This window comes from Oryctolagus cuniculus, chromosome 12, assembly GCF_964237555.1.
Source record: "Oryctolagus cuniculus chromosome 12, mOryCun1.1, whole genome shotgun sequence".
NCBI lineage: Eukaryota > Metazoa > Chordata > Mammalia > Lagomorpha > Leporidae > Oryctolagus > Oryctolagus cuniculus.
In genome coordinates, this window is record NC_091443.1 from 18,491,774 (window position 1) to 18,503,976 (window position 12,203).

Sequence of the window (12,203 nt, forward strand, 5' to 3'; positions counted from 1 at the left end):
CGCCAGTTCTAGTCCCGGCTGCTCCTCTTCCTATCCAGCTCTCTGCTATGGCCTGGGAAAGCAGTAGAAGATGGCCCAAGTGCTTGGGTCCCTGCAACCATGTGCGAGACCGGGAAGAAGCTCCTGGCTCCTGGCTTTGGATAGGCCCAGCTCTGGCAGTTGTGGCCATCTGGGGAGTGAACCAGCAGATGGAAGACCTCTCTCCCTGTCTCTGTCTCTCTCTCTCTAACTCTGTCTTTCAAATAAATAAATAAATCTTTAAAAAAATATATTAACAGGAGAAGTGTTTTTAGAACATATAAGAAAGTACCTGATTTGTTTGTAAAATGTGCAATCCTTGTTAATTTGATTAGATAGATGATCCTGATTTGGCTAGAGTCCTATGCTTTCACTGTGAAGAAAGATTTTGCTAAACACATTAAAGCATTTTTTTTTGTTTGCTTGTTTAATAGACTAAATTTAAAGACTTTAAAAGCAAGTGTCATATTTGAATACAAGGTAAAGTCTCAATTACTCATTAAAAGTGGCTTTTTAGGATTTGCTTAGAAACACTTGATTGGCAGCTGAAGCTATTAGATTTAAAATACTTACATTTAAAATATGTAAACTTCCCTGACTTAGCATGTTTTTCTTGAGTTACAAAGCATTTATTGTAGGTTTATACCTAGAGTAATCATGAATGACTCATTAACAAATGTCTTTAAAAGTCAATCTACAAAAGGCACAAATTAACAGACACAAACAACACTTGATTTAAACATCAAAATAGTATTCATGCTGCCATGTAGAAAAAATTTAGACACAATTTTTAAAATAGTGGAATATAATCTTAGGTTTAAATATAACAGTGATGACTAGAAAATCCAGAAGATTAGAAAAATATGTGTGAATACTTCTAAATAAAAAGAGCACTTCTTCTAAAAATCCACTGAATTCTAATTTTCATTATTAAATATTAAATTAGAAGAGACAGTTCTGTCAAAACGGCCAACATATCAGCCTACTTACAACAAACCCAAAGGACTAAAAGCTAAGACTAGGGGGCTAGCAGAGTGGCACCCCACATCCGAGTGCCGGTTCAAGTCCTGGCTGCTCCGCTTCTGATCCAGCTCCCAGAAAATGTGCCTGGCCAAAAGGAGAAGGTGGCCTAAGTATTTTGGCCCCTGCCACACACATGGGAAACTCAGATGGAGTTCCAGACTCCTGGCTTTGGCCTGGCTCACTCCCGGTCACGCTGGTCATTGGAAGAGTGAGCCGGCAAATCAAATATCTGTCTCGTGCCACTCTGCCTTTCAAATAAATCTTTAAAAATAATGAAAAAAAAAAAAAAAAAAAAAAAAAAAACTAAGACTAGCCAAATTCCCCTTGATATTTAGGTGTCTAAGCAACTACCCATTTATGTTCCCCTTAAAAAAATCTCTTCTATATTTATCCAAAGTAAATACAAAAGTAAATGAATAATTAATACCATTACTTATGTTTACATGAACTTTTCAATCAATTTCAAAGCTCAAAAGAAAATTCAGTAATATCTTTTCTAATATGCAATTTTGTTAAGACATTTAAGTCATACCAACAAAAAAATCCTCCAGGGCTCTTTTCAATATAATTACCAATGAGTTGAAATCTGAAGTCACCAATATTGATAAGGACCTACTTTCTGCCAGATTTTCAAATGCCTTTCCACATAGTGACAGTATGAGACATACTTCTTACACTCGAATCCAGAACTACCAATGCTTAGGAATTCAAAATAACATGAAATAAAACAGGTGCTTCTGCACGATAAAGTCACAGAATCTTAAATCTCCTTGGTAAGGTTACGGTAGAGTACGCAAAGCACCAAATATGAAAATAATGTACACAGGTCATTACCACTGCAGAAGTGTCTAACACTTGTATGATTCTACTGCATAAAATTTGCTTGCTATACTGCAAACATCAGATGACAGAGTATGATATTGTGATAATGATTTACAGGATATTATAAAAGATCTTTTTGATCACTGTACACTGACATTAAATCTAGATGAAAAGCATAACATTACAATTTGGGAAGACTATGATCTGCAACGTCTGAGTAACACAGCAGCTTAGCTGCACTTAGTGGTAAAGGCCCATAATGACTAAGCCAGGTAGGCCCCGGCTTATCTTATTTTTACTCATTTTATTCCATGCTCATTTTCCTCCTCTGCTGTATGTAGATTAAAGTGCTTTAGTTTATTAATATATTGAAGTTTTGAAAATTACTGTTGAAGACAAGTTAGAATGATTCAGCAACTACATCTTAAATCCAGGAGCAAGAAATTCAGCTGAATTTTTTCTCAGGCAAAAAAAATCTCACTCAAGGAAATCTACTTGTATGACCAAAGAGGAATTAGTTTACATCAAGTAAATCGATGAAACATATGCTAGCACACTGACCATCTGAAAAATAAGGTAAAATGATAATCCTATACATCAGTGTCTGAATTTTACAATTTTGATATTATTTTTCAGTAGATGAAAAGCATCCTGGTTCACTTAATTTTAACAAGTTCATCATTTAAGAAACACATTGTAAGAAGATGCTATCCTAATAAGCGTCCTTATCTTTCAAAATTTCTTTACTATTACCTGCAAACAATAGGTAACAGAGCTTTGCCTCTGCTCGTTTTTTTCTACATTTACTCACAACTTAAATAAAACATGATAATATTTAAAAAATTAATCATAGTAATGAAGCAATATTTACTATTTTACAGCCACCCTCTGCAACTTCCTACAAAGCTCTTTTACCCTCTTTGTTTAAATTTTCAAGGTTTTTTTCTGGGGGGGGGGGGACAGAGAAAATGCATTCTGGAAGGGACACCAATTAAAAGTATTAGCAAAAATAAAGAAACTAATCTTCTTTCAGTATTTGGCAAGATGAGAGCCTAACTAGTGTTAATTAAAAAAACAAAAGCTAAACCACAGACTGCAACAGTTCACACCCTGAAAATGTGGCCTATTTACCCTGAAAACATATAGTCTATAAATAAATACAGATAAAATACAAAGCCTACATTTAATATTCAGACTTCAAACCCTGAATTTTGCTAAACTGTCTCATTATCATTTTCATTCCAAAATCTATCTTATGTTTCAGAAAAATAGACTTCATCCTAGGATTTTCTAAAAATAGACTCCCACTGTCTTTTTTACAAGAAAGAATTACGCTTGATTATGAGTCCTATCACATCATCAATACCTAAAATTCTCATTTAACCCTATTTTTGGCAACCAAAGTGGTAACTAAACATACAAAAAAGAATGTATCTTACCTATATGCTGCATTTTCTTTCAAATGCAAAATGGTTAGATTCCCCTTCTACTTAATCAGTACAGGGTCTGGTCATTTCTCAGTCTGACTTGCAAATATTTGCTTTCCCTCTTAGGGCATAGCATCCGCAGGGTTATACAGCACTACTTACATTCTCTTCCACATAAAAATCAGACATTACATGAAAGGAAAAGAAAGACAGCCCATTTCAAAGCATCTGGCAAACCTCCATTGGCAACCTGCCAAGCCTCTGCTGAACCTTCCTGTCTTTCCGAGCATGCTCACTTAAAACCAACAGCATGTTACTATGGCAACTCTGTAGGCAGCCTGTAAGTATGAACCGCCATTCTGATTTCAGAGTGTCAAACACCAAATACTGCAGGGGAAGTAAAAGAAAATAGCATGTACCCTCCATCACACACCAGTATACTTATGATATTTCACAAATCCATATTTGTATATGTAAAACACAAAGAACCTACATATTGCCAGGCAAATATTTTTCAGCTCAAATAGGTGCTCTTTTCCAGCAAATTCTTTGTCTTGCCCCTAAGCCCCTTCACCCCATAACAACCAAAAATACACCAAACAATTTATTCCGTTTAGCAAAACACTGCTAAGTTAACAGAGGATGACATTCATGAAAGCAATCACGCAGTGCTCTATGGATAATCTCCTGCAGTTATATACACACTTGCAATGACATGGCAATGTTATAAGAAACATCAGCACTGGCAAGATACAATGTCCATCTTCTATACAATTTATCAAACTGACAAATAAAATGTCCTTTGGGTTTGGACAGGAATTTTTTACTCCAGTTATCCTTGAGATACTGTGAAATGTCCAAAAGTGGCAAGGTTCTGAAGCTGACAACCCAGATCTGGGTTCAAATCCCCATTCTCCACATTTTGAGTTTTGCCACCTTCAGAAAGTCACAGGACCTGTCTCAATCTCACTTTCTTCATCTTTAAGGCAGGGTAGTGACAGTTACTTCCTACGGTAACAGCTTAAATGAGTTAACAGATAAAATACCTAAAATATACATTTCTTTCCTCTTGGACTATGTGGAAAAGACCCTTAAGATAACCAATGTGCAACTGTTACTTAACCAGAAAAAGTACTTCTTTGTGACTTCTTATTGAAAATCAGTTCTGATTTACACACACTAAGCTGCAAGCCAGAAATGCTTCCACAACACCCAAGTTCATTAGAACCAGACAAGGACAGAAACAAAAGACAGAGAATTTAAAGAGAGGGAAAATATACGAAGGTGGCATTTTTACTACCGGGCATTAAAATGCTTCAGTTTGCTGTAAACATGGAATTATACTTACCACCTCTTCCTCTTCCTTTTTGGCTTCCTTTTCCCTCTCTTCATCGTTTTCTTCGGCTGGGCCATCTTCATCATCACTACTCGATGACTCGAGGATTTCACTTATATCCATTTTCCAATTTTCAGGGACAACTCTAGTTCTTAGGAAGATGCTTGCTCTCTGCAGCCCTAAGAGTGAAAATGCACTTCAGCAGTTGCTACGAAATTAACAGCACAGAATGACAGACAAGGCGTAACATTCAGAGTCAGAAGACCTGAATTCGAATTCAGCTCTCAGTTATAAAACGAGTTAGTAAGTTTGAACATATTTCAGAAACTATTATATAAATATTTGTTACCACTCTGGAAAAAACTCTGTTAGAAATATCAACAGTAGGCACAGGTATTTGGTGCAGCTTGGCATGCCTGCATCTCATACTGGAGCGTCAAGGTTTGAGTCCTGGCCCTACTGCTGAATCCCCCTTCCTGCTAATGCACGTCCCGGGAGGTAGCAGAAGTCCTTGGGGCCTGCCACCCCTATGGGAGACCTGGACTGAGTTCCTGGCTCCTGGCCCGCCCCTGGCTATTGCAGGGACTGGGGAATGGACTAGCGCAGAAAGATCTTGATATCTTTTCTCTGTTTCAAATAAAGTTTTAAAACTTTAACATAAAAAGACAAATCTTAATGTTAAAACTTGAGAAAAACTACAACTCAAATATTTTATGGAGATTTTAAAAAATAATCATCAAGTAAGATTGGGTATCAACTCTAACAGTAAAAATGCCACCAGAGAATATTCTTGCTTTATTCACATATTCCACAGAGAGCCACACATAATGAAATAATGGATTTTTCATTCTTATTTTACCTGGTTTAGAGGAGAGCTCAGATTCTGGAAGATTGAGAATATCTACTTCCTTAATATCCTTTCTTGCTATAGAGTAACTATAGAGAAGAATTAAGGAGAGGAAAACCATTTATTAAATAAAAATCATCATTAAAATAGTCCATATTAAGACATGGAAAAACGTAAGTCTCAAAATCATAATTATTTTGCCTATAAAATATTTTAGAAGCCCAAGATCATGTTTATTCTAATCCTTAATAAAAGAAGTGAGATTGGAAAAGTTGGTATCTTAAAAACATTTTACATACATACATATACTAATTTGAGAGCCTCAAATTTGTATCTATCCAACCCTCCTATAAAAAACATGGGATAATTTATATCAGCATGATGTTTTCAACATTTGTAGGCAATCATGTCTATTTACTATTTCTTAAATTTACCATCATTTTGGTAAAAAAATCATTTACTGGAAGGTGATATTTAAAAATTCTTATCATTGCAAGATACATTATAGTATTAATCTTTTACAGAGAATCATAACCCAATAAATACATGCATTCTAATTTTACATTTTTGGGAAAACAAAGCAGAGATGAGGTTAGGGAAAAGCTGCCAAAAGTTTAGTTTTTAATCAGAAAAAAAAATTAAAATTATTATTCTAGTAATTTGCGTTCTACTGAAAAATAAGTTTTAGGGGGCAGGGCTGTGGTGTGCCACCTATAGTGCTGGCATCCATTATGGGTGGGTGCCAGTTCAAGTCCTGGCTTCTCCACTTCCGATCCAGCTACCTGCTAATGCACCTGGGAAAGCAGTGAAGGATGGCTCAGGTCTTTGGGCCCCTGCACCCAAGTAGGAAACCCAGAAGAAGCTCCTGGCTCCTGGTTAGATCTGGCCCAGCTCTGGCTATTGCAGCCATTTGGAGAGTGAACCAGCAATGGAAGACTTTCTCAATCTCTCTCTCTCTCTCTCTGCCTCTCCCTCTTTGTAACTCTTTCAAGTTACAAATAAATACATCTTTAAAAAAAGTTTAAATGCTCACAATATGAAACACTATAAAAGATTTTTACAATTAAGAGAAAATCAATATGCTTCATTAAAAAACCTTTTAATATTGTTTTCACATTTTATTTGTAGTTTATAAAGTTTATCATTAAAAAATACCTGATATTATAAAAGAAGTCAAGGAAGTTCATGAATAATTACACTTTTAAAAAAAAGTCTGGGACCAGCATCATGGTGTAGTGAATTAAGCATCAGCTGCAATGCCAGCATCCCACATGGACACTGGTTTGTGTCCCAGCTGCTCCACTTCCAATCCAGTTCCCTGTTAATGGCCTGCGAAAAGCAGCAGCAGATGGTCCAAGCGCTTGGGCTCCTGCACTCATGTGGGAGATCAGGATGCAGTTCTAGGCTCTTGGCTTTGGCCTGGCCCAACCCCGGCCATTAAGGCCGTTGGAGGAATGCACCAGCAGATGGAAGATCTCTCTCTCTGTCTCTGTCTCTTCCTCTCTTTGTAACTCTGCCCTTCAAATAAATACATCTTTAAAAAAAAGAAGTCTGAGTGGAGGGGACTACCATTGTAATTCCATTTTTTTTTCCTCTCTCAAGAAACATTAAGTGATTACTCACAATTTAGAATCAATAAATGACCGAACTAAACATTGATCCTTTTTCACTGTGATGTCATCATTACAGCTGGGAGATACTACCTAAAATATAAAATAAGAACAGATTGATTCATATTTCCTTTGTTTAGGAAAAAGTATATATTTTATTTTTAAAAAATTGCCTTTATTGTAAAAGTCTCAGAAAGCTCCTTTGCCCTCCACCCCAAGAATTCATAATGATATGCGGCAGCACAAATTCATTTTAAAAGAACATTATTAAAAATGAAGATGGTATATGCTGATATTAGTCCAACTTCTAAGAAGCAGTGCAATCCTTAGATAGTAGGAGTCCCAATGTTGGTAAGGTTGACTTAACCACCAGAATTTATAGCTTAATTCTTCCACTTAAGACCAAGGAGGGGCCGGCGCTGTGGCGTAGCGGGTAAAGCCGCATCCTGCAGTGCTAGCGTCCCATGTGGGCACCAGTTCAAGTCCTGGCTTCTCCACTTCCTATCCAGCTCTCTGGTATGGCTTGTGAAAGCAGTAGAAGATGGCCCAAGCCCTTGGGCCCCTGCACCCATGTGGGAGACCTGGAAGAAGCTCCTGGCTCCTGGCTCCTGGCTTTGGATTGGTGCAGCTCTGGCTGTTGCAGCCAATTGAGGAGCGAACCAGCAGATGAAGACCTCTCTCTCTCTCTGCCTCTCCTTTTCTCTCTGTGTAACTCTGACTTTCAAGTAAAATAAATAAATCTTAAAAAATAAAAAAGACCAAGGAAAAGTTAGAACCCTCCAAGGGAGACACAGTTCCCAAATGATGGCCCTGGATGAGTCCCAAAATTTTCTACATGACATGTTGAATTTTTCCATTCCACTGGCCCTCGAGATGTTTCTCCAGATGCGTTACCATCATTTTCTACTTCTTGTGATGTGAAAGTAAATGAAGACTTTCTTTGGATAGAGCATGATATTGGGACGTGACCTCTGACATTTACTGGTTCATATGAAACTGAACTCTCAATAACAATACCACATAGGCATTCGTATTTCCTGATACCACAAGGAGTAAGCAGATAGATGAACTCAAAGTAACCAGCAGCACTCTGCTTACAGAACAGCCAGTTCCAAGATACAGCTCATGAGCCTGTGGTTGCAGTTGATGTACAAAAGGTGCCCGTCTAACTTAGACCTGGAGCCAGAACTCCATACAGGCTACAAACAAGCCTTATAAACCATGAGCAGACAAGAAGCAGGGGGGCACCCTCCCAGCACATCAAAGATCTTCATGGCTTCCAGATCCTAAACCAAAGAGTCACAGGAAGCAGGAAATCAAAAGTATGTATTTTTAAAAAGAACAATCCTAGATCCCCTAATTTCTCAAATGAATTATATTTTACAGGATATAATTTTGAAATGTTTATTTGCTAAAAAATATTCACGTACATTGCCTTTCTTAGCAGAACATGTATAATTTGTAGTAATTAAAGCAAATCAAAGAAAATCAGAACTAAGGACTTTTTATAATTTCTTAATTTTTGAAAATAACAAATGTCTTAACAGTATTGTTAGTAAATAAGCTGTAAATTCTTTATAGAATTTCATATTTAAAAAAAAACTAAAGTTCCCTACTGAATTCCTGACATGTACCTGCTCTTAACCTCCCCTGCTAGCAGCTTCCCTGATGTTTCCACATCTGCACTGCCCCAAACAGCAGGCAAACCCATAGGCCTAAACACGTGAAATGTGACTGCTACGATCCCAAGACTGAAGCTTTAATTTTATTTCCTTTAAGTAAGCTACATTTAAAAGTAAATAACCACATACAATTCGTGGCTACAGTACTGAAAAGTATGTATCTAGATTACTGAGTATTCTTGGTAGTCGCATCAGCTGTCTTAACACCAGCTGGAAGGGAACATTATTTTGTTTGTTTACTAGATGCTGATACTTATTAGACTGATATTATATGTGTGCCTTCCTTGAAGAGGTAACAAGCTAATGGAAGGGCAGGCATAAAAAGATACACTCACAAAACAGCCCACAATGAGGGACAATACAGTGATGCCGCCAGGCATACAATAACAGGAAAATACCTAGGAGGAAGATTTAACCCAAGCTGCTATCGGAAACACGTGGCACCAAAGGCTTCAGGCAAGCCTTACAGGAAGTGTAGGCACAACCCAGGGTCTAATTACCTCACCAGTGAACTGCTCTAATGGCCTCTGATTGCTGCCACTCCAGTCTTTGCAATGACAGTCAACTCAACAAACCACTGCCTCATTAACATTCCTGAACATGCAGCTCAAATGGCATTCCTCTCCAAAATTCTCTGTGGAATTATGCCCAAATTCCACAGATGCTCTTTTAAAGACCCTTCTGCCCCAGATGTAAATATCTTTCCAGTCACAGTACCTATTACTGCCCTACTTAGATCTAATAATCAGCCAAAATGGATTTCCAGTAGAGACAGACAGGTATTACCAAGTATTTTTGATTCCCCTCATGAAATAACTCTTCCATCTCTTCTTCTCATTCCCTCTCTGTGTAAGTAAAGATTAGCTTTCTCTACCAACCCACTTCAGACTCGCGATCTCTAAAGCTGTCAAAAAAATCTAGGTGATTCTTTCCTTTCCAATACTCCCTGCATCACATTATTTAAAATTTACTACGCAATCTTTAATAATTATGTAATCTCTTGGACGCATACAGTCGTTTCCCAAGGCTGATGTGTTCCAAGTCTCACACGTGTCTCTTCTAAGGGACTCAGAACAAAGCTGAATTCACTGCAGATCCCCAGTAAATACTAATTAATTTGGGGTTAGGGTTAAGGCTTAGAGGAGTGAAGTAGCTGACATATGAGGTACTTAAGGAAGAACTTGAGTAGAGGTTACAGTGAAAACAGAAAACAAACTAAGAGCAACGGATGGACTCAAACAATTGTGTAATGAATGTAAAATTGATCAGGCAGACTCAGTGAAGGTTTAGCCTTGAAAATGCAACTATCATGATTGAATCAATGCTAAGAAGGCTCTTGATAAAAGGGTACAGATAGAGAAAGGGAATAACAAAAGATGACCATCAAGTATTCTGGACCTATGACTACTCAACTTTTAAGCCTTTAGTAAAGTTCAAATTAAATGTAGGTAGTACTTCCAAAATACTTCAAACGTTTTTAAAAATCCACTTTAAACAAATATTTACATGGGTGATTTACTTTGCAAAGAAATCTTACTTACCAAAGCGGGATACCAGTCAGTCCTCTCAGCTGTAGATATCACACTTACAACTTTTCCTAATAATTCATCATTAAGACGGCGTTTGTCTTCATCTTCCTCTTCACTACTTTCTTCTTCCTTTTCATCTTCAGTACTAAAAGTCGGAATAATTTGATTATTATCCTTACATCATTATCCAAAACAATCAGATGGCATGAATTTTACAAGTTCTATTCAATTCTTAGTGGATAACATTGCAGCAGTAGCCTCTTTTTTTTTCTTTTCAACTTTTATTAAATACAAATTTCCAAAGTACAATTTTTGAATTATAGCAGCTTTCCCCCCCATAACCTCCCTCCCACCCACAACCATCCAATCTCCCACTCCCTCTTCCATCCCATTCTCCATCATGATTCATTTTCAATTAAGCCTCTTTACTCTTGCTGGACTAGAAGAGACAGACACTCTCAGCCTCACAGCAGTAGCTTGAGCTGTCTGCGCCAAATATGAGTACATATCACTAATCAATGTGTTCTTGAACTTAGATACTTTGGCCCACGACGAACTAGGACAGAAAAGCCAAATCACACCAACCTGAAGTACTTACTTTGCCAAATACAATTTTTTCAAGATTTATTTACTTCTTTCTTTGAAAGGCAGAGTAAGAGAGAGAGAGGGAGACACAGAGAAAGATTTTCCATCTGCTGGTTCACTCCTCTAATGACTACAGGAGCTGGGGCTGGGCCAACCTAAAGCCAGCAGCCCAGAACTCCATCCTGATATCCCTACATGGGTGGGAGTACTTGGGCCATTAACCACTGCTTTTTCAGGTGCACTAGCAGGAACCTGGATTGGAAGTGGAGCAGCTGGGACTTGAACTGGCATCCAATAGGGATGCTGGTGTCTTTATCTGCTGCACCACAATGCTGGTGCATTTTTTTCTTAAAAAGATTTTCCACAATGCCAATACATTTTTTTCTTAAAAAGATCTTTCCTTAGCCAGATGCCAGTAAAAGTAACTTTAATTTTCTAACAGTTTATGAAAATATATCATTAAAATACACATGAGGGTATTATGCAGGTAACTTATCTAGGGAGCTACAGTTTACCCTTTGATGTTAACAATATGTATTAATTTTAAGCATATAATTTTAAAAATGACAATGTGTACATAATCCCATTTGATTTTTAATGAATTTATATTTAATCACTTGACATCTTGAAGACATCTTGCAAGGCACTGATACCACTGGCATGAATTAAACTATTCAGCACTATTAACTGTACTACTTGGCTCAAAATCATCTAGTTCCTTATCTATTGAAGGTTTATTCTTTTCCTCTCATAGGCTTGTCAGCTGTTAAACTCCACATTGTTTAATTCATTGTTGGAACTGACTAATCTTTCCTGTCCTCTCATCTTTTTTCCTCTAGATTGGTTTCTTCAAATCTGAGAAGACAGATGATTTAACTTGTTAAAAATTATGGATAAAATAAGTATAAATAGCCTTTCAGTAAAAGTCTACAGAGCTAACTTATGAATAAAATACCTGGGTATTAATGATTTACTAAACACATATCATGCACTGAGTACTTAATACACACTGATTGATCCACATTATTTGATCCTCACGAAACTGGCAAGAGATTCTCATTCTCATTTTCCATAGCCCTAAACTGGAAATAACATCTTGCATGTTTTTATGAAGATTAGAATTAACACATGTAAATGCACTTCACTTCAAGGAGGCTAGGTAATTTTCCTAAAGAGATACATTCTCCAAAGAGGCTGAATTGGGATTTCTACCTAGGGTTCTCAGAGGTCTTTCACTACTTTGTGGTTCATAGCTTAGGTATTGCATTACTCTGCCTTTCCAAACCTTCCAGCAGCAACGGAACCATCTAATACATAGATCCTG

The 12,203-nt window shown here is 37.2% G+C and overlaps 1 protein-coding gene across 1 annotated transcript in view; it reads right to left on the bottom strand.

Annotated features, from left to right (window-relative positions):
* The window catches only part of ARID4A (AT-rich interaction domain 4A), an 83,781-nt gene that overhangs the window by 48,101 nt on the left and 23,477 nt on the right, over positions 1–12,203 (bottom strand). Inside the window, exons 8-11 of the mRNA XM_051822211.2 lie at positions 10,307–10,439; positions 7,097–7,176; positions 5,486–5,562; positions 4,639–4,805 (exon numbers count right to left, since the gene is read on the bottom strand). Of these exons, the coding sequence (XP_051678171.2) occupies positions 4,639–4,805; positions 5,486–5,562; positions 7,097–7,176; positions 10,307–10,439 (457 nt within the window). The remainder of the gene's footprint in view (positions 1–4,638; positions 4,806–5,485; positions 5,563–7,096; positions 7,177–10,306; positions 10,440–12,203) is intronic.